Source organism: Oryx dammah, unplaced genomic scaffold, assembly GCF_014754425.2.
Source record: "Oryx dammah isolate SB20612 unplaced genomic scaffold, SCBI_Odam_1.1 HiC_scaffold_10, whole genome shotgun sequence".
NCBI lineage: Eukaryota > Metazoa > Chordata > Mammalia > Artiodactyla > Bovidae > Oryx > Oryx dammah.
In genome coordinates this window covers 81786132-81809057 of record NW_024070194.1, presented here as the reverse complement: position 1 = coordinate 81809057, position 22926 = coordinate 81786132, and the positions used below count along the sequence as shown (strand labels likewise).

Below are 22926 nucleotides of genomic sequence, written 5' to 3'. Positions count from 1 at the left end.
TTGGAAAAATACCTTATAACTTTAAATAAGCAAATTAAAGTTGAATTCCTAGATATAAGCCATTAACTTACAAGAAACAGGGACTTCTACATTTTAACCTCACTGGTGCTTCTTGGCATTTGCCTCATTGTATTCCTGACATCACTGAAAACTTAAGTTGAAATGCAGATTCTCAAACTCTATTCTAGTTTGAGAATATCTCCTAAATGAGAAACTTCAGAGAAAGGGCTCAGGAGTCTGTGTTTTAACAAGACCCCCTGTAAATCTGATGCACCAAAAGTTTGAAAATCACTGTCCTATGGAATAGACATATAGATATTGATAGAGAAAGAATAAAAACTAGACCATATGAGAGTTATCTCCATTATTCTGCAGTGAAATGCTGCAGTTGCCTTGGAAATGAAGGATGGCCATGTATTTCAAATTTCAAACTAGAGCAGATATTCTGACAATTAAGGATATTTGATCTCTGCATCTGGTGTCTCTATTTCTGCTTTGCCAATAAGATCATCTATACCATTTCTTTTAGATTCCATATAGATTCTTCTAATGTATATATGCATTAATATACAGTATTTGTTTTTCTCTTTCTGACTTACTTCACTCTGTATGACACTCTCCTGGTTCATCCACATCTCTACAAATGGCACAATTTCATTCCATTTCATGGCTGAGTAATATTCTGTTGTGTATATGTACCACAACTTCTTTATCCATTCCTCCGTTGCGAGTCATTTAGGTTGTCTTCCTAAATGTCTAGGTTGCTTCCTAAATGTTTATAGACATTTAGGTTGCTTCCTAAATTGGCTATTATAAATAGTGATATTATGAACATTGGGATGCGTGTGTCTTTTTGAATTATGCATTTCTCTGGGTATAAGCCCAGCAATGGGATCACTGGGTCATATGATAGTTCTATTTTTAATTTTTAAAGGAACTTCCATACTGTTTTCCACAGTGGCTGTATCAATTTTTACTCCCACCAACATTGCAGGAGGGTTCCATTTCTCCATACTCTCTCCAGCACTTATGTTTGTAGACATTTTGATGATTGCCATTCTGACCAGGGTGAGGTGATACCTTATTTTAGTTTTGGTTTCCATTTCTCTAATAATGAGCAATGTTGAGCATCTTTTCATGTGTCCATTGGCCACCTATATGTCTTCTTTGGAGAAATGGCTACATACTCCATAGCAGAGGGAACTCTATTTAATGTACTGTGTTGACCTGAATGGGAAGGAAATGCAAAGGGGAGGAGTTATATGTATACATTGACTTCCCAGGTGACCCAGTGGTAAAGAATCTGTCTGCAATGCAGAAGACGCTGGAGATGTGGGTTTGCTCCCTGGGTCGGGAAGATCCAGGAGAAAATGGCAGTAGTATTCTTGCCTGGAAAATTCCACGGGCAGAGGAGTCTCGAGGGCTACAGTCCATGGGGTTGCAAAGAGTCAGACATGACCTAGTAGCTGAGCACATACATAGAGCCGATTCATTTTGCTGTACAGTAGAAACTAACACAACATTGTAAAGCAACTATGTGCCAATAAAAGTTAATTTAAAAAAGGAATACTTGAGGTCTGGGTTGAGTGGCTACTTCAGTGGGGGGAGAAAATAGACACTTGCTGCTATGTGGGAGGTGGGAAAAAAACCAGTGGAACTGAAAGTGGATATTCATGTATTTCTGGGTAAGATCCTGCTTTGCATGACAAGAATGCCAAGTCCCAGCTGATCTTGGAATGTTAGAGGTGATTATGGAAGAAGTAGGCAGAGAGCCGAGATAAATGATCATTTAGCAGAAGAACTGTGGCAGGAAGAGTGAGGTCAAAAATATATTGAACAAAGGAACTTTAATTTTGGAGGAGGAGAAAGAATAAGCTAGAAATAGCAGTATCAGGGGCACCAAGGCAGCCTAACACAATGTTCCAGCATATAAATTTTAGTAGTTTTACTCTGCTAACTTTAAGTATTTGATTGTCTGGAATCCTGGCAGTGAACTGTCACCAAGATTTTGATTAGAATCTTACCTAATACTCTTGTCAGACACTCTGATAAGAAAAGGAACTGACATGAGAATGAGAAGTTACATCTACAGGTTAATTGCAAATTTACCTGGGAATGGGGTTGTGTGTTCTGTGAAGTCTGATGGAAATTTTTATTTTGCCCAACTCTGGAAGAGTAGGTGATATAATGGAACTGAAAATATTGCTATGATTTATTGGAAATATTTCTCTGAACTTTTATGCATGTAATCTCATAGGAGAAGCCTAAAATGTTTTAAAAATTGTTCTTGCATTATAATATCAAATTTGCTTCCAAATGTCTTTCTTTTTTTTTACATTTAGAAATAATTTTGGAATTTTAAAATTTTCAGCTGAAGTTCTATGCAGAAGCACAAGCCTTGTAAAGGATATTTTCAGACTGCACATTAAGTACGAATCTTAAGAATGTCAGGAAAAAACATAATGGCAGTTCCTCAGAAAATTAAATATAGAACTATCATATGATCCAGTTATTCCACTTCTGAGTATATATGGAAAAGAATTAAAAGCAGGGATGCAAACAGTTATTTGTAGACCCTTTTCATAGCAGCATAGTTCACAATAAGAGAAGGTTGAAAACAACCCAGATGTCCATCGATGGATGAGTGAATAAAAATGATATATCCATATAATTGAGGAGTATTCAGTCTTAAAAAAGAAGGGCATTTTGACACCTACTGTGACATGGATGAAGCTTGAGCACATTATACTGAATGAAATCGACCAGATACAAAAGGAAAAATACTTGTATGATTCTACTTATGTGTGTGTGTTAGTTGCTTTGTCATGTCCGACACTCTGCAGCCCCATAGACTGTAGCCCACCAGGCTACTTATGTGAGTTACCAAAGAGCAGTCTGATCATAGGCACAGAAATGGTGATTGTCAGGGCCTGGGGCAAGGAGGGAATGGTGAGTTAGTGTTTATTGAGTGTGGAGTTTGAGTTTGGAAAGATGAAAAAGTTCTGGCGATGGGTGGTGGTCATGGGTGCATAGCAGTGTGAAAACATTAAATACTTTGCTTAATGAACTTAATGAACCTTACACTTAAAAATGGCGAATTTTATATATGTATATGTGTGTGTATATATATATATATATATATATTTACCCCAATAAAAATAATCATTGTGATAATCATTTAATATTTTAATAATTCAACTTTTAAAAGTTACTACAATAATCTACTACAATAATAATAAATATTTTTATGTGCCAAGAATTGATCCAGGTGCTTTACCCAAATTACCCTATTTCAGTTCAGTTCAGTCGCTCAGTCTGTCCGACTCTTTGCGACCCCATGAATTGCAGCACGCCAGGCCTCCCTGTCCATCACCAACTCCCGAAGTTTACTCAAACTCATGCCCATTGAGTCAGGATTGCCATCCAGCCATCTCATCCTCTGGCATCCCCTTCTCCTCCTGCCCCCAATCCCTCCCAGCATCAGAGTCTTTTCCAATGAATCAACTCTTCGCATCAGGTGGACAAGGTATTGGAGTTTCAGCTTTAGCATCAGTCCTTCCAAAGAACACCTAGGACTGATCTCCTTCAGAATGGACTGGTTGGATCTCCTTGCAGTCCAAGGGACTCTCAAGAGTCTTCTCCAACACCACAGTTCAAAAGCATAAATTCTTCGGCACTAAGTTTTCTTCACAGTCCAACTCTCACATCCATATATGACCACTAGAAAAACCATAGCCTAGACTAGAAGGACCTTTGTTGGCAAAGTAATGTCTCTGCTTTTAAATATGCTGTCTAGGTTGGTCATAACTTTTCTTCCAAGGAGTAAGCGTCTTTTAATTTCATGGCTGCAGTCACCATCTGCAGTGATTTTGTAGCCCCCAAAAATAAAGTCTGACACTGTTTCCACTGTTTCCCCATCTATTTCCCATGAAGTGAAGGGACCAGATACCATGATCTTCATTTTCTGAATGTTGAGCTTTAAGCCAACTTTTCGACTCTCCTCTTTCACTTTCATCAAGAGGCTTTTTAGTTCCTCTTCTCTTTCTGCCATAAGGGTGGTGTCATCTGCATATCTGAGGTTATTGATATTTCTCTCGGCAATCTTTACTCCAGCTTGTGCTTCTTCCAGCTCAGCATTTCTCATGATGTACTCTGCATAGAAGTTAAATAAGCAGGGTGACAATATACAGCCTTGACATACTCCTTTTCCTATTTGGAACCAGTCTGTTGTTCCATGTCCAGTTCTAAGTGTTGCTTCCTCACCTGCATATAGGTTTCTCAAGAGGCAGGTTAGGTGGTCTGGTATTCCCATCTCTTGAAGAATTTTCCACAGTTTATTGTGATCCACACAGTGAAAGGCTTTGGTATAGTCAGTAAAGCAGAAATAGATGTTTTTCTGGAACTCTCTTGGTTTTCAATGATCCAGCAGATGTTGGCAATTTGATCTCTGGTTTCTCTGCCTTTTCTAAAACCAGCTTGAACATCTGGAAGTTCATGGTTCACGTATTGCTGAAGCCTGGCTTGGAGAGTTTTGAGCATTACTTTACTAGCATGTGAGATGAATGCAATTGTGCGGTAGTTTGTGCATTCTTTGACATTGCCTTTCTTTGCGATTGGAATGAAATTTAATTCTAACTAAAAACCTCTGAGGGAGGTATGATTATTATCTTATTTTTTTCCCCAGTTGTTATTGCTTAAATTGAGGTACAGGGAGGGCACAGGCAGTGATTTGAGCCCAAGGGGTGGCCTGCAGTTAGGAGTTGACCTGACTCTTAGAGTAAATTTTACCATTTACACTAATCCTTAGATCCACTCTACCCATCAGGAAGATAACCCCAAATTCCAAAATTATCTCTGCACATTCTAAATTTATTACAGATCTTTTTGATCAAGAGGATATGACATACCACAGTTATAATGTATATGAAAAAGTTGGAATAAACTGGTTATTTATGTCTCTTTAAAAAAAATGCAATCCCTGCAAAGACCTCAGTGTTTCAGTATAAAAATCCATATCCAGTGACATGTGTTTTTTGGTGCAGATGGTATGCCTCTGTGAAAATTGCCAAAAGAAAAGAACACATATTTTAGAAATGTTAAATATTGTAATTACAATGCAGGCAGTTTTTGCTTTGTAATATGCATGCTTAAAACTCAGAAGACTGTCTATGATGTTTTATTTTATTGTGTGAAATTTAAATTTGAAACAATTTTGTTTATAGCTTTCTGAATACTTAGAAGATGGCCTAATTTACTGTTACCTTGGAAATAGCAATACTAAATGCTGTGTTAACTCTCTTTAGTACAATTAAGATCACTTTATAGAGCAAATGTAGTTTAAAATAATATCCTCAAGCATGGATTTTAATTAATTTTAATCATATAAAGTATGTAATGTTTAGTGTTATATTTGGAATACTAAATATAGCTTTTTAATAGAAAACATGCCAATGCCTTTAAAAACATGCCTCAATCAATAAATACACACATCACTGACCTTTTCCTTTTTAAATAGTATTCTAATTATGAGGAGAGCATCTCCAGTTATGTAATTAATAATCCTCTGATGTTAAAGATATCACGTTTAGGTTTTTGAAAGTTTTACTAATAACTGATGGTCTTGGAGAAATTCTTAATTATTAACTTGTTAAGTCATCCCAGGTAAGACTTTCTACTTTGGCACATGTTGATACACACGTGTTTTCTTACACTTCTAGGACTCCACTATTGTCACTCCAATTATTTTGAGGACTGACCCTCAGGGATTTTTCTTTTACTGGACAGATCAAAACAAGGTAAGAAGTGAGATATATCTCTTTTACATTTTCCAGTGAGTTGCTGATTTGCAAAGTATTCAGGTTTTTATTTGTTTCACGGATGACTCTTAGTAATTTATTTAAAGATTCTACTTAAAAAGAATGCCTAAAATGGAAATGTCTGGAGAGTTTCCAAGGACTGTAGCCTGAAGTATTAGATGTGCTAAATCCTAGAACATTTGGCACTTTTCAGGACAAGAGCATGGAACCGTGAATTGCATTTGTTGTAGAGGGAAGTTGGTGTTACTGCTATAAGTCTCCCGGCAGCTCTATCCATAGGGAATGAAGAAAAGGGATGAGGAAGCCCCTATGACCCCATGACTGTAACTGTGACTTTCACTTTCTCTTCCTTTTGCCCTTTGTTGCTTATTAGGGTCTCCCAGCCTCGGCAGGAATTTGGCCTTGATAATTGGTTCACATTAGAAAATCAGGAATAAAATTCTTCCCATTTTCAGGAATTTTTTTCCTGTTTTAGCTTTCTGTTCACCATATCATAAATTTAGAATCTCATTTATTATGGAACCAATTGAGCTGATTCCATATTGAATTATTAAAAAGTAGAATGTCTGCAGATCATAAAATTTATTTGGAGTTTAACAGGCAGTTAGACCAGAATATTCATAGAAAGTGGTTATGATTTCAATAGACAATGCTATGGTTCTGCACTTGAACCTCCAAGGCCACCGACCACAGAATATTTTGGTCCTATAAGTTCTGATATTTGGAAAGATGGGGCAGCTTTTATTGAGATTTGCCAAAGTGATACTGAAACGATAAAATATCTGGACCAAATTGTGAGGCACTATTAACCTTTTCACATCCTTGTGTTACTCCTCTATAGCCAGGGTTGTTGGTTGTCAGCCTAGCTTTCTGCCTTTGGGGGCAACCTGGACTTCATCAGTGAGTAATGGTACAGAGATTGCTCTGTACAGTGGCTGGTTTGGGGTCAGGCTGGAGCCTGGGGAAATTCTTAGGTGGCTGGAAAGTAATATATGGCCCCCCAGGGTCAGTCCTGAATGTGTCTCTTTAACATATGTTCCAAAGGACAGATTTTACCTTTGTTGTCTTGGAGTTGCTTTCTGAATATGGGTGCCCTATAGTCACCTCTGGCGACATACATGGGGCCACAGACATAGACCCCAAGCTAATGTCAAAAACCATGTTTGAGTAAGATTTCGTACTGACTGTTCATGTTTATTACTGGGTGTGTTAATCACTTTGGCTTTGACATTCTGTTTGGTTTCCTGCTGTTATGTATAAAACAATGGCTTGAAAGGGTTCTTTTTCTTTTTTTTTTCCTCCTAAAGGCTATTTTTAGAACTGTTGAAGCTATATTCATGAAAGATATATTTATAATGCCTAGAGCATTTTTAAAGTTGGGTATTTGTACAAGAGACTGGACTGTCAGTTTGATTTTTCAGCTTGTAAATCAAGCTTCTACAAAAGCAGCAGAAGATATTTTGGGGATTTTAAATAATTCATAGCAACTCAGTTAAGCTCCCCTTTAAAACCAATCATAAATATTTCTTTGCTTGAGAAAGAGAAAGTGTTTAGGACCAGAGGCTCTTTGATGTACATCTCTTGTTCCATGAACCCAGTATTTTGATTAATGCTTATTTTCAAATGTAGGAAAAAATATCAATTTTTGAATGCAGACCATTTTCTCTTGGTTGTAATGCAGTTTATGACCAGATGAAGCAGATGTTGTGGTTGCAATACTTCTGTCTTTTTATTACTTTCTTTTCATGAGCATCAATCTTTCAGTTCTAGCCAAGATATGGTAGTTTCATTTTTCACTTACTAAGTCAACCATCAGTCATATGTCAGAGTTTGGAGGTTTGTTTTTTAATGATCATGTATTAATATCTAAAAGATGACATAGTTTAAGAAAAAAATGAAACTTTACATGATTCCAAGTTTGTAATCTTCTTCTGGCTTTAAGCCTAGTTCTAGAGCCAGAGAGAGTGATGAGTCCACTTTTAGGAGACGGACCCCTGTGAGTGATGTATTAGCAGCTTAAACACATGTGAGCAGAGACGGTGCTCACAGATGAGCAGTGGCAAGCAAGCTTTAAGTCCATGTTTTTCCATAATATTATTTGAAGGGATGGGCTGAATGTTGCAATCACAATATTGCTTAGAGGCCCACTTTCTTTAAAATATTTTAATTGACAGTTAGTGTGAATGTGAATGTATCACATGTACTACAGAGTTTACATCTCAGAGAAAAAATATGATACTTATTAAAGTTTATCCCCTGATTCCCTCCTCGCCTCTGCTTGAAAGCTTTCATTGGTATCTGTGTGATTCACCTCTTCTCCCTGGAGCTTCTTCTTTCGTCTTTGTCCATGTTTCTCCTTGGTCCATGAAGTCTGTGCCAAAGTCCTTTGTTTTTTAAAATTTTTATTTATTTTTAATTGGAGGATAATTGCTTTACAATGTTGTATTGGTTTCTGCTGCACAACAAACATTGGTTTTTGCTGACTCACCTTTCAGGATACATAGACCCTTCCCTCCGGAGCCCCTCCCCACCTCCCCCATCCCCCTGTCTAAGTTATCACCGAGTACCAGCTGAGCTCCCTGTTTTATGAAGCTCTTTGATTAGTGATCAGTTGAAGCCTAGACTGCTCAGAGGTGAGCTGAATGGCTTAAGAAGTAAAGAATATTGTTACAGGATTTTCTTTGTATAGCCCCGGAGGAGAATCCTCACATTTGATGTGTTCTTATCCAGATCCTCTCTCCTGTCCTGACCACACTGTACCATGGACCACTGATTTGAAGCTACTGGTTTTGCTCTCTGTGAACCTTGACACGTGTCCTATAACCCAGCCTTTGATTTGCCACCACAGAATTGGTAGGTGGCAAAGAAAATTGATAACCCAGATAACAGATTGAAGAACGTAAAAACCAGAGCTGGCTCTTAGGTAGCAGAAATGTGCTTCTGATGAAACACTGAAGGCATGTTTGGGGGTTGGTGGGGAGCAGATAAATACGAACATCATCTTAAGGAAAATGTTCATACTTGGTATCAGCTCTGGGCTTATTCTAATCACTCTTTCCCTTTTAATGTTGGCTCTGTAAATTTTATTGACGGTAATTAGCAGAAACGAGATTCTGAATATGACTATCTTAAGCATGGTGTTTTTCTTATGTCAGTGCGTGTCATGTGAAGAGGATCAGTTTATTTGTGATCCTGAGTGAGAAGGGGCTCTTGTACAGGCTGAGTACGGAAGAGGTTTCCTACATTAAATTATGACTTTTCTTTGGAGCTATGCCATGTCAGGACCAGAAACCAAAGTAGGAAGTATTATCCATGAAAAATGTGTGAACTACAAGAGGAATCTGTATGGGAGCCAAAGAAGAAAAGGGGGGTCCATGTAAAAGGCAAACCCAAACATCGTCTGTTAGAATATGAAACAAAGTAGACCTCTGCCTTGCAACCTGAGGCCCTGACCCTGGGCCAAGATTGGTGTAAAAATAAAACTAGTCACCACCAGTTCAGATACAAGAAGTTCAGTAGAGTTTAGTAAACTCTTCCTTGTATCCCTGAAACAGGAGCTTGGGGAAGGGGAAAGAGGATCGCATAATTAAATTAAAGAGGAAGAGGAGGAGAGATACATGTTTTAAAGGAAGACTTCCTACTACTTGATCTTTTTCTGTTACAGATATTTATTTTTCTTTTTGTTGCAAACCCGCAAATATTAATAGGTTCTTTTTGTAAGAGAGTAAAGCAGTGTTGATGTCCTTGACTCCTCCCCACCTTTGACCACAATCCTGGCCTTGTCCAGAGTCAACTGCTGGTGGGACTTGCCTGGTGGTCCAGTGGATAAGACTCTGCAGAGGACCTGGGTTTGATCCCTGAAGAGGCAACTAAAATCCCACCAACTGTGCAGTGCAGCGTGAAGTCAACTGCTGGTAATAGCTTCATGGTATATTTCCAGGTCTCTCTTTAATGAATTTCTGTGTGTATTAACTATGGAAATATTTTGTTTTGTTTATATCCATCTGTATCCTAAATAACATCATTCTATTTTTACTTTTCCACACGCTTGATTTTCACTTTACAGTATGTCTTACAGAACTTTTCATGTAAGTACATGTGTATCCGCTTTATTTTTCTTATACCTCTATAATATCCCATGGAATGGCTGTGTGTTTAGTCACTCAGTCATGTCCAACTTTCTGCAACCCCATAGATGGTAGCACACCAGGCTCCTCTGTCCAGGGAATGTTCCAGACAACAGTACTGGAGTGGGTGGCTGTTTCCTACTCCAGGGGATATTCCTGACCCAAAGACTGAACCTTAGTATCTTGCGTCTCCTGCATTGACAGGTGGATTCTTTCCCACTGTGTCACCTGAGAGGCCCAGGGAATGGATGACCAAATTTTATTTAACAATAAAGTATTCTCATTGGTGGACTCTTGGTATTTGTTTCTAGTTTGGGGCTACACGAAAACAATCTTGTACTTTGGAGTAATACTTTGTCTTATGTATCTCTCTCTGAGTATATGGGTCAGGCATCCCTGAGGTAAATTCTGAGAAGTACAGTTGCTGATTGAAGGCTATATATATCCTAAATTTTAGTTAATGGTTGTGTCATTTTATAGCTTAACCAGTCTTGTGTGAGAGGAACTGTTTCCTCAATTCCCACCAACACTATTAAGAAACATTTTAATTTTTGTCAATTTGATGCAACCATTGTATCTCTGCTCTAATTTGCTGTTGCCTTATTTGCTACTGAGCTGTGTACATTTTCCAACATTATGGGCAATTTCTGTTTCCTCTTACATCAATAACCTGCTTAAATTCTTTGCCTTGTGTTGAGAGTTGTCCATTTATTCTGGATGTTAATCCTTTAGCTGTTAAAGATATTTCAAACACTTTCTTCCTGTCTGTGGCTTTGAATTTCTTAACTTATGCATAACAAAAGATGACTTGACATTTTCAAATTTGATATATTCACATATTCACATTCCAACTTTTTTTTTTGCTTTTTGCTTTACTCAAGATTTTTCTTATTCATTATACTCTTACCCTTCATTATTATTAGTTCAGAATTTTAATTCATGTAAAATTGTCTTAGTCCATTTAGGCTGCTATAACAAAACACCTTAGAATGTGTAGTTCACAAATGACATATTTCTTACAGTTCAGGAGGCTGGAAGTCCAAGACCAGGGTATCAGCATGGCCCCGAGAGACCCCTCTTCTGTGCTGCAGATTTCTTGTGTCTTCATGTGGTGGAAGGGGCTAAGGGTCTCTGTGTTGGTGCTTAATCGCTCAGTCGTGTCCAACTCTTTGCAGCCCCATGGAGTGTAGCCCGTCAGGCTCCTGTGTCCATGGGATTTCCCAGGCAAGAATACTGGCGTGGGTTGCTATTTCTTCCTTCAAGGGATCTTCCCCACCTAGGGGTTGAACCCGAGTCTCCTGCACTGCAGGTGGATTCTTTACCACTGAGCCACCAGGGAAGCCTGAGGATCTGTCTCTCGAGCTTCTTTTATAAAGGTACTAATCCCATGACTCTGCCCTCAGGACCTAATCACCTCCCAAAGGCCCAGTCTCCTAATATCATCCTTGGGTATTAGGTGTTCAACATAAGGATTTGGCATGGAGTGTGGGGACATAAACAGTCAGACCATAGATATCATTCAGACCAATGATATCATGTATTTTGAGGACTGATGATCTCAGAAATCTAATTGCTTCAAATGGTTAGTCCTGTCTTTGGGTGGTCCCTGTTTTTTCTGGTTGGAACTGGCCCTGATATCACTATCTGCCATGTAATTTTCTTCTGGCTGGGGTGTGGAGGGTATGGGAAGTGCGAACTATGATGGCAGGGTGTCCTGATTAGATGTTCTCACTTTACTCCCAATGCTGACACCTCCACCACCTAGTTTGGGTGGTCCAGATGTATTCCTGTTTTAATGCCTGTGAGTTTCTGGGGTGTCACCTCCTACTTGTTTTCTATTCCATTTATCTTCTGCCTTCCATGCTTTCTGACTCAAGAAGTACAACCCCTTCTGTTTACCCATGATCCTAGATTATAGATGTACGTTTACACCTGTGTATTCAGTCATTTCTAGGGAACAGGACATAGGAGGACTCCACCATCTGTTCCATCTGTTGTCTTGGTCTGGCCTATTATTTTGCATGAGACAGTCATTGGGGATCCTTGCAAAGTGGTAAGTTTCTGTTAATGAAAACTATAGACTGCCTTCTCATAGTAACCTTATATTTCTATACCGAGTTCAAATGCAAAGTTCAAAAATTACATATTTACATAGTACATGGTGATATTTTTCAGCAAAGAAGTCAAGAGTTTGTAAATATTTAAGCTGTTGTATCATAAACCTCTATTAAAAAAAAGCTAGTAATATCGTGTTAAAAAATAGTCTGGGCTCCATAAAGAACCACCAGGCACCATAGATTTTATTAATCATTATTTATCAACAGCACTTCTTCTTTCACACACACTTCTCTAGAATATACCAGAAACATCAGTTTTGAACTTTCTTGTCTATGGTCATTGAGGTAGGACACTCAACTGTCCATTGTGTGCAACAATGTGATTATAAATTAAAAGATCAGCTCTACACGCTTTTATTTGGGAGCTTCCCTCGAACCCTGAAACAACAGCTGATCTATCTCAGAAAACAATGCGGAGCATGTGAGTATCACTGCTGGAAGGCTGGTATCTTTGCTAGGCCTGTAGCAGGATGCCAGTCATTGCCAACAAGCAGCAGCATCTATGGATTCAGTCTTTTCCTTCACCTTCCCCAGATTTCCTTCACATAAAGAAATTAACAGAAGCAATACAGCCCCAAATCTAAAGCCAAGTCCTTCCTGCTCCTGTGGCTGAGAGTTGGACCCCAGTGGCATTTGCACTCCTTTGTTTTTTCTGGCCTCTGGAGTTCATGACACTGCCTGGGAGCTGACACCCATACAAGAGACAACTGTACCCATGGATGTCACCAGACGGTCAACACTGAAATCAGACTGATTATATTTGCAGCTGAAGATGGAGAAGCTCTATAGAGTCAGCAAAAACAGGATCGGGAGCTGACCTGTGGCTCAGATCATGAACTTCTTATTGCCAAATTCAGACTTATGTAGAAGAAAGCAGGGACCATTCAGGTATGACCTAAATCAAATCCCTTACAATGATACAGTGGAAGTGACGAGTAGATTCAAGGGATTAGATTTGATAGATTGCCTGAAGAACTGTGGACGGAGGTTCATGATGTTGCACAGAAGGCAGTGATCAAGAACACCCCCAAGAAAAAGAAATGCAAAAAGGCAAAATGGTTGTCTGAGGAGGCCTTACAAATAGCTGAGAAAAGAAAAGCCAAAGGCAAAGGAAAGATATACCCATTTGAATGCAGAGTTCCAAGGAATAGCAAGGACAGGTAAGAAAGCCTTCCTCAGTGATCAGTGCAAAGAAATAGAGGAAAACAATAGAATGGGAAAGACTAGAGATCTCTTCAAGAAAATTAGAGATACCAAGGGAACATTTCATGCAAAGATGGGCTCAATAAAGGACAGAAATGGTATGGACCTAACAGAAGCAGAAGATATTAGAAAAATGTGGCAAGAATACACAGAAGAACTATACAAAAAAGATCTTCATGACTGTGATAACTGCAATGCTGTGATCACTCAGCTAGAACCAGACATCCTGGAATGTGAAGTCAAGTGGGACTTAGGAAGCATCACTACGATCAAAGCTAGTGGAGGTGATGGAATTCCAGCTGAGCTATTTCAAATCTTAAAATATGATGCTGTTGAAGTGCTGCAGTCAATATGCCAGCAAACTTGGAAAACTCAGCAGTGGCCACAGGACTGGAAAAGGTCAGTTTTCATTTCAATCCCAAAGAAAGGCAATGCCAAAGAATGTTCAAACTAGCACACAATTGCACTCATCTCACAAGCTAGCAAAGTAATACTCAAAATTTTGAACATTCTTTGGCATTCTTTTTCTGGACCTTTCTTGCCTTTTCTATTATCCAATGGATGTTGGCGGTTTGATCTCTGGTTCAAAAAGCAAGAGAGTTCCAGAAAAACATCTGCTGCTAAGTCACTTCAGTCGTATCCGACTCTGTGTGACCCCATAGATGGCAGCCCACCAGGCTCCCCTGTCCCTGGGATTCTCCAGGCAAGAACACTGGAGTGGGTTGCCATTTCCTTCTCCAATGCCTGAAAGTGAAAAGTGAAAGTGAAGTCGCTCAGTCGTGTCCAACTCCTTGCAACCCCATGGACTGCAGCCCACCAGGCTCTTCCATCCATGGGATTTGCCAGGCAGGAGTACTGGAGTGGGTTGCCATTGCCTTCTCCGAGAAAAACATCTACTTCTGCTTTATTAATTACATCAAAGCCTTTGACTGTGTGAATCACAACAAACTGTGGGAAATTCTTCAAGAGATGGGAATACCAAACCACCTTATCTTCCTCCTGAGAAAACTGTATGCAGGTCAAGAAGCAACAGTTAGAACCGAACATGGAACAATGGACTGGTTCCAAATCAGGAAAGGAGTACATCAAGGCTGTATATTGTCACCATGCTTCTTTAACTTATGTGCAGAGTACATCATGCAAAATGCCAGGCCAGTTGAAGCTCAAGCTGGAATCAAGATTGCCAGGAGAAATGTCAATGACCTCAGACATGCAGATGACACCACCATTGTGGCAGAAAGTGAAGAGGAACCAAAGAACCTCTTGATGAAAGTGAAAGAGGAGAGTGAAAAACCTGACTTAAAATTCAATATTCAAAAAACAAAGATCATGGCATCCAGTTCCATTACTTCATGGCAAATAGATGGGGAAACAATGGATACAGTGACAAGCTTTATTTTCTCGGGCTCCCAAATCACTACATATAGTGGCTGCAGCCACGAAATTAAACAACACTAGCTCCTTGGAAAAATAGCTATGACCAACCTAGACAGCATACTAAAAAGCAGAGATATTACTTTGCTGACAAAGGTCCATCTAGTCAAAGCTATGGTTTTTCCAGTAGTCATGTATGGATGTGAAAGCTGAATCATAAAGAAAGCTGCGTGCTGAAGAAATGATGTTTTTGCACTGTGATGTTGGAGATGATTCTTGAGAGTCCCTTGGACTACACGGAGTTCAAACCAGTCCATCCTAGAGGAAATCAGTCCTGAATATTCATTGGAAGGACTGATGCTGAAGCTGAAACTCCCAATACTTTCGCCACCTGATGTGAAGAGTCAACTCATTAGAAAAGACCCTGATGCTGGGAAAGATTGAAGGCAGGAGAAGGGGATGACAGAGGATGAGATGGTTGTATGGCATTATGTACTCAATGGACATGAGTTTGAACAAGCTCTGGGATTTGGTGATGGACAGGGAGGCCTGGCATGCTGCAGTCCATGGTGTTGCAAAGAGTCAGACATGACGGAGTGACTGAACTAACTAACTAACACCCACCTGAGCAAACAAGTTTGATGGGCAAATACCACAAACTTCTGGGTGGCATAACTCGAAGGTGCAAGCTTTCTGATTTATCCTAGTGCACTCCCGGGGCAATAGGCCCCTTTACCCTCAGAGGTAACTGGCTTGAGAACACACCCTTCATAGACTTCCTTCCTTTCCTATCTCTATTCCACATGTGTCCTGGAGACACCTCTAAAATAAACTCATTTTAGTAGAATCTTCGTTTAGGAACTGCCTAACATGGATCCTTAATGTCTAACAACTTAATGGAGATGCCCCATAATTAAGGGAATTAAAAGGATTTCTTACTAAGAGGCACCATAACTGGAACCTGTTAGGTAAATACTTTGTTTTAAGCCAGGGAGATTTTTTAGTTGAGTCTTCATCTGAGACGCCAGAACTTGAAATCTGACTGATGTGGATTGGAGTTCTAGTTCTAGCTCATATCCAGTGAGTCATATCTGGTGAATCCCATCTGAGCCTCCATTTCCTCATCTGTAAGACTGAGTGTTAACTTTCTCAGAGTTGCTGTTAAATATGATACACAAAGTGAGTAGCACAACGCTTTGTTGTTGTTTAGTTGCTCAATTCGTGTCTGTTTGTGACCCCATGGACTGTAGCCTACCAGGCTCCTCTGTCCAAGAAAAATGTATACTGCTTTGTAGACTTAGTCTTTGTGGTCGCTTTTTTAAAGATTTAATTCTTAAATTAAATCAGAATTTAAATGTAAGTTTTCCTGAAGTATGGTTGACAAATAAACTTGTAAGATATTTAAAGTGTGCATTGTGGTGATTAAAAAAAAATAAAAGTAAAGAAATTTATCCATTGTGAAAGAATTCCCTGCATCTAGTTAATTAGCACACCCATCACCTACTTCACTTATTTTCTTCTTTTTTTGTATGTGTGAGAATATGTAGGTTCTATTTTCTGCAAATTTTATTCATATAATACAGTATTATCAACTATATTCACTGTATTACACATTAGATTCTCGGCCCTTATTCATTTTATAGTTGAAAATTCATAGCTTTTTACCAACCTCTTCCTAGTTCCCCTGGCTTCCCAGGTGGTCAGTGGTAAAGAATCTGCCTGCTAAACAGGAAGACTCGGATTCATTCCGTATCAGGAAGGTCTCCTGGAAAAGGAAATGGCAACCCACTCCCGTGTTCTTGCCTGGGAAATCCCGTGGACAGAGGAGCCTGGCAGGCTGCAGTCCATGGGGTTCCAGAGTCGGTCACGGCTCAGTGGTTGAACTGCCATCCCCCTGGTCCCACTGTGCCCCAGCCTCAGCCCCCACATTTCTACTCTCTGTTCCTGTGTGTCTGACACCTCCCCACCTTTGAAGGTTTCACATATATGTGATGCCATGTCATATTCATCTCTCTCTATTTGGCTTTATTTCACTTGACATAATGCCCTCAAGGTCCATTGTAGTAGTTTCTATTATTGGTATATAATTAACACTTAGTCTCTGACTAAACAGTTAGTCCCTAACTAATTTTTAGGGATTACAAACATTCTGTTTTGAAAGCCAAATGACTGTCTGTTTACATATATTTAAAAATATTTTTTCTTCTTCTTCAAGGCAATAGTGATTGTTTCCTCTTTAGACTCTGTTGTGGTCTTTGATCTAAAGCATTGAGCCTTAGGTCTGTTTGAGCAAACAAGATGTTTATGTATTTCATAACATTTCAGGAGCAGAACTACAGAAGGCAAAAGAAGGGATTTATCGTTGAGAAGACTTTCCCACTGAGGGTAATCCACTAAAAAATACTGCGTCATAGGTGAAAGGTTTTTGACCCTCAGGAATTGGAAGCATCTTGTGGAATGAGCTTAAAGATGATTTAAAAGTCGTGGGTAGGAGAAATGCTATTATTCACAAGTAGAATTAGTTTCCACCATGGTTGTCTGTGTCTTTTTTTCCTAAGATAATCACTTTGGGATTTTCACTGCTGTATTGGTACCAGGCAGCTCCTCCTTCTCCATTCCAATGACATCCTGAGAGAGTAAGCTTACAGTTATTTGTGAATATAATTTAGATAGTGGTCTGTTGGATTACTGAGGAGTAAGCCACTTTTCATCAATTTTGCTTCCAGATTAAGCTTTATTTATTTCCAACCTTTCTTTCACTGCCACAAGTCCCAGAGTTTTTGCCTCAATGAGTTTGAGCTAGTGTAGGACAGCCAGATGCTATGATTGCTTAGCCTATGTAGATGCAACAGAAGAACATGTTGTTAGAATGGAAGCCTTTACCAGATTGTGATCCATGGTCTTTTAGTAAATGTATTTTAAAATCAAGCTGATTATTATGAAATGGCATCATTGTACTTTCTTTAGAATCGTTTTTAGGGTGTTAGTGAATTAGTCTGATTTTCATGTCTCTATCACAGCACTTCATCAGGCTGATAACAACAGCAGTGCTCATTTGAATATGTTGTAACCAGAGTTTAGAAATATATAGCATCCTGGCTTTAATTCAAACTTCATCACCCTTAATATAATTTAATTACAAAATTTTGCCTCAGTTTTGTGTGTTGCTTATATTTAGCTTTTCCTAGTCTTGTAGTAGCAATTAAATTGGATGCTTTCCATGCTATGAAGTTATTATGATGGGTTATTTGTACCTTTTGATAAAAAAATTAGTTTGAGACACTGCATTAAAGGAATGTGTAGAGGAAATACTTCTGTATTGTTCATAATTCTGTTCCTTGTTATGTGGAAAACCCATTTGCCCTTATTGTGAATAGAATTCCCAGACACTTGGTATTGACCCAATGTCATGCTTCTTTGCTTGAATTATAGATGTTGTAGATAGAAAAGCATATTTGGTTGTCCTCTAGTTCATTTTCTTGCAAATGCAAAATTGTTTGATTCTACTGATGCAGTTCTTGTCATACTCTTTCCATATTTAATCAGCATGACAAGCCTCTTTTTTCCATCTGGTAAAATAAATAAAGGTGGAAAATTGTAATACTTAAATTGTCATTTAAGTATTTACCAAAAATAGACCAAAATAAAAATTTTCCATTTTTCACATTTTATCTTTACTTTGTTTAAATAATTTTAAAAGGTTAAACAACCTGATTATTGGGAACTTGTTATCACATAAATTTCTTTTCATGTGCACTAGTTCAATTTACACACACCTTTTATCTATTGTTATTATTCCTGTTATCATCATCACCAAAAATAGCAATCACATATGTGGAGTTTTCTGCACACCAGTCACTGCTGTGGTATATGTGTGCATGTGCATGCCGGTGTGTGTGTGTGTGTGTGTGTGTGTGTGTGTGTGTGTGTGCGCGCGCGCACACATACACATTCAGTCATTTCCATGAACCCATGAGGCCAGGCCTCTTATCACTCCCATTTCCAGGTTAGGACATTGACATGTACACAGAGTGCTGACCCTCGTTACACAGTTCATGAATAGAGACGGGACTAGAATCCAGGTAGCCTGGCTGTGTGTCCAAGATCTTGTTTAATTTGTAAAGTTGTTTTTCTCAGATTTTTTCCCTCCTTAGATCTGTCTGAAAAGAAATCTCAGTAGGCATATTGCATGTGCAAGGAAAAGGCAAACAGTGTGAAGTGGTTCTCAACTTGGGCTGCACAGGGAAACATTAAAATCACTGGGGGGGCTTCAAAAATTGTTGCTGCCTGGGTCCCATCCCCAGAGAATCTGATTTAATTGCTCTGGGGTGTGGTCAGGACCTTGGATTTTTTTTTTTTTTTTAAACGTTCCTTGTTTGATTCTAACGTGCAACCAAGGTGAACACTGATAGGAAGCAACTGACATTGCAAATCAATTCAGTGAAGTTCCTGAGGGCTTGCGCTCACTCTGCCCTTCCTTCTGTGGCCTCATTTCTATCAAAAATCAGACTCAGCTTAAGCACCCAGAGGCCCTACAAGACTCTGAATTATTTAGCTACAATTGAATAATATTCCCTGTACTGTACTTAGAAAGGCAGGAAATTACTAACATTTTTTAGAAGGAGCCTTAGTATCCAAGACTGAATCAAAATAGATACTTTTGTTATATTCAGTTGATTAAAATTCATTTAATTTTCCATTCCCTGGATGTTCTAAGTACTAGGTATTCGTTTTATTTTTGCTGAACATGTCGTCAGCATTCATGCCTGTTTATTAACCTTTATGTTTTTCTAGATCTTCTGTTAAACCAAGTTGCTGTTTGAACATATTTAATTAAACTAGCTATACTTTTGAATGAGCAAATGTGGTTTCAAAAATGATTTTATATAATTATATTATATCTTAAACTCGTTTTATAGATACAAAGCAGATATCATCTTGATAAATTATGACATAATGTCATTTTTTTATTAATTTGTAGAAATTATTTCTTTATTGACACATTAGCCCAGCAGGGAAACCAGAGACAACAAGGTCATATACGGGGTGATAGGAAGCTGTGATATAATCTGTTCTAAAAATAGTATATTTAAGTGGTAAAAATCCATATTTCTCCCATAAGAATATTTGTTTTTTACTTCAGTCTTCAATATGCATTGTTATGAGAAAGGTTTTGCATGAGATTTCTCTTTAGTGTTGTCCATGGTGAACAATGCACCTGGTGAAGTGAATGCCTCAGTGAAAAGTTTTATGGGGCAGAACCAGTTGCTATGCTAAGAAACTAAGTGTTGTGCTGATATACATAATGGATTCTATTTTTAGATGAACATATGTTCCTATAGCCTGTCTTCCTGATGCAAGAGGCCAGCAGTTTCAGCCCCACATTGTGAATATTTAGACTTAGATGATCCGAGGAGATGGGACTTTAGGTTGTGAAATTTCCCTCTATTTTAGCCCTAACATATTTCATGACTGGGGGAAAAATTAGAAACAAAACAGATTAACATATACACCCTACTATATATAAAATAGATAACCAACCAAGAACTACTGTATAGCACAGGGAGCTATATTCAATATTCTCTAAAACCTATAAAGAAGAAGAATCTGTAGAAATATATATATATAACTTAATCATTTTGCTGTACACCTGAAACTAACACAACATTGTAAATCAACTATACTTCAATAAACAAAACAAAAATCTAAACAAAGTTCTAAAACTGTTTCAGCTTTTTGGTGTTTGTAGGGTGAGTTCTTCCAGAAGCTGACCTGAAAATAAAGATTCAAGTTCAAGTAGTTTATTTGGAAGGTGAGCTCCCGAAGCATGGACCAGCAATGGGGAAGTGAGACAGGCAAAGGAAGGCAGCGACAGAGGGTGAATTATCAGATACCCATTAACACTCTGGGCAACTAAATCTCCATCCCACTGGGAGTTCTGGGCATGGAGCACACCCCAGAATTATCTCGACTGAGGTAAGAGAGCTTGATATCTACCTATGTGTCAGGTTTGCCCAGGGCTATTCTGTTCTCAGCACCTCTGCCAGCTCTTCTCTGTGGCCAAGGAGCCTTCAGACTGGTGTCCCCAGACTTCGAGAAAGCTCTCAGACAAAGTTGCCTTTGGAAGCTGTCAGTGGGCTTGCATGGATACACATGGCCCCCAGCAGCAGCAACTGCTCTGAAGGCTTTGATTTTAAGTGATACTTAAAAAATCTCTACCACAGGTGCAGACAGAAGAGTAAACTAATTCACAGACAGATAGATCTTGCTTTGTTTGTATAACATATTAAAATGTAAAAGCCAGCGTTAAAAAATCTGGAGAGTTCATATGCAAATCTGAATTTCTCAGAAAATCAGAAGGTTTGGCAACATTGGTCACCATACCATCATGGCCACATGTGGCTACCTGCATCAGACAGGGCCTGTGGGATCCAGCCTCTTTCATTTTGGCTTTTGGGTGTACAATATCAGGTGTCTATGGCAATATCCTTTACTGGAAGCTTCAATAAGCTAATGATTATGAGGGCTCCTATGGAATGCAGTCAGTTCTGCTACAGTGGGCTTGTTGGATTGCTATGGTGTAAAGACTGATTTTGCAGTAGAAAATGGCTAAAGGTCAGCAAATCCAGGCCTTACTCATAACTGCCAGAGCAAAGTAATTGATGCCCCAAGCCCATTTCTTCTCTATGAGATATGGATTTGAAGTGTGTGAGCTCTGAGGTCACTCTGAGCTTTAAAAGGTTGTTATTCTAAAATGACTTTCACATGGCATTGTGCTGTGTTAGATTTATCAGTATGACTCCTTGGCAAAAGATTTCATGTGGAGTCGAGCCATTAATCTATAGGAAATAAAAATGGTGGGCTATAGGACACCAGGCAGAATGACTTTCCTTTGTGGAATGAATGGGGTTTAATTCCATCACCAGCTCAAGGCAGTGGACACTGAGTAGCTAAGTCAGCTACACCCACCCATTCCACACTGTATATCTGCACTGTCCCATAAAGTGGCATGTTGAGTTTTAAACTTGAATTTTAATTAATTAAAATATGAAATGCATTTCCTCAGCCACACTTGGCCACATTCCAAGTGCTCCATAGCCACCTGTGGGCAGGTAAAGTTAAAGAACATTTCCATCACTAATAGAAAGTTCTGTTGGGTGTCACTGCATAGAGACTGGGTTAGGAATAGTCTAATCAAAGCCAGTGAAAAGTGAAAGTTTCCTTGAATTTATGGGGAAAGACCTTTCTTCTCTTTTGTTGAATCATGTCCTGTAAAGATGTTTTGTGGACATGACTTTCATATTTTGTTCCCTTGGATGAAGACATTCAGGTGCTTCAGATACCACTTTGGGAGCCTAACAGGTAGGCTGATCCCACAGAAGACAAACCAGTGAAGGACCAGATCCTCAGCGATGTCATTTGAGACATAAATCAGACCGTCTCAAATCCATGAGCGAGTGAATCTCCTTCGTTGTCTAAGCTGGTTTCAGAAGGGACGTTGCCCCTTTTCAGTCAAGATTGCTAACTGAATCATAGGACATTCATGTATTTGAAGGAAGGCGGGGACTCAGATGTCTAGGATCCAGCTGCATCTGGCCCATAAATGTGAAAGAGGAAAGAGAAGACAACACTTCCGCAATCTTCTCTACAATCCCCTGTGCAAGACATCATTGTATGTTGTTTTGTGTATTTTTCTGTGTGGAGCTGTAGCTCTCAGGAATGGTTGTAGTGCATAATTAGAGAAGAATATATATTGAGAAACAAGGAGAACGTGAACATTTGTGCAGCAAATGGAACTTCGTATATTAGTCTAATATACAAATTGGATTTTGTAATTGGTTTCAATTGTACCAGAAGGACTTCTAGGGAAGGAAAGGAGAGCTTATTGTAAACCACTGTTTTGCACGCATCATGCCTGTGTGCCTTCTGTAGACTGTGTTGTTAATTACTTGGTTGGTTTTCCCCATTTTGCACTGGGAAGCCTAGGCTGTGGTAGCATGGCTGCCCCAAGAAGGCATCCCACGCTGCCAAACTAGATCGGGGCCCTTCCTCAGCCCCCCTGGTGTGCCTTGTGCTCCCCTTCAGCTTAGCTGTCATTACGTTCTGCTGATTGTGTCTCATTCATTATACTTGCCTAATACATCAGCAGGAGAAGGCAATGGCACCCCACTCCCGTACTCTTGCCTGGAAAATCCCATGGATGGAGGAGTCTGGTGGGCTGTGGTCCATGGGGTCGCTAAGAGTCGGACACGACTGAGCGACTTCACTTTCACTTTTCAGTTTCATGCA

General features: G+C 39.1%; 1 protein-coding gene across 2 annotated transcripts in view; it reads left to right on the top strand.

The window, feature by feature from the left end:
• Positions 1-22926, top strand: part of PLCB1 (phospholipase C beta 1) — an 858386-nt gene that overhangs the window by 17949 nt on the left and 817511 nt on the right. For both annotated transcript variants that reach the window (XM_040248321.1, XM_040248322.1), the window contains exon 2: positions 5718-5795. In XM_040248321.1, the coding sequence (XP_040104255.1) occupies positions 5718-5795 (78 nt within the window). The remainder of the gene's footprint in view (positions 1-5717; positions 5796-22926) is intronic.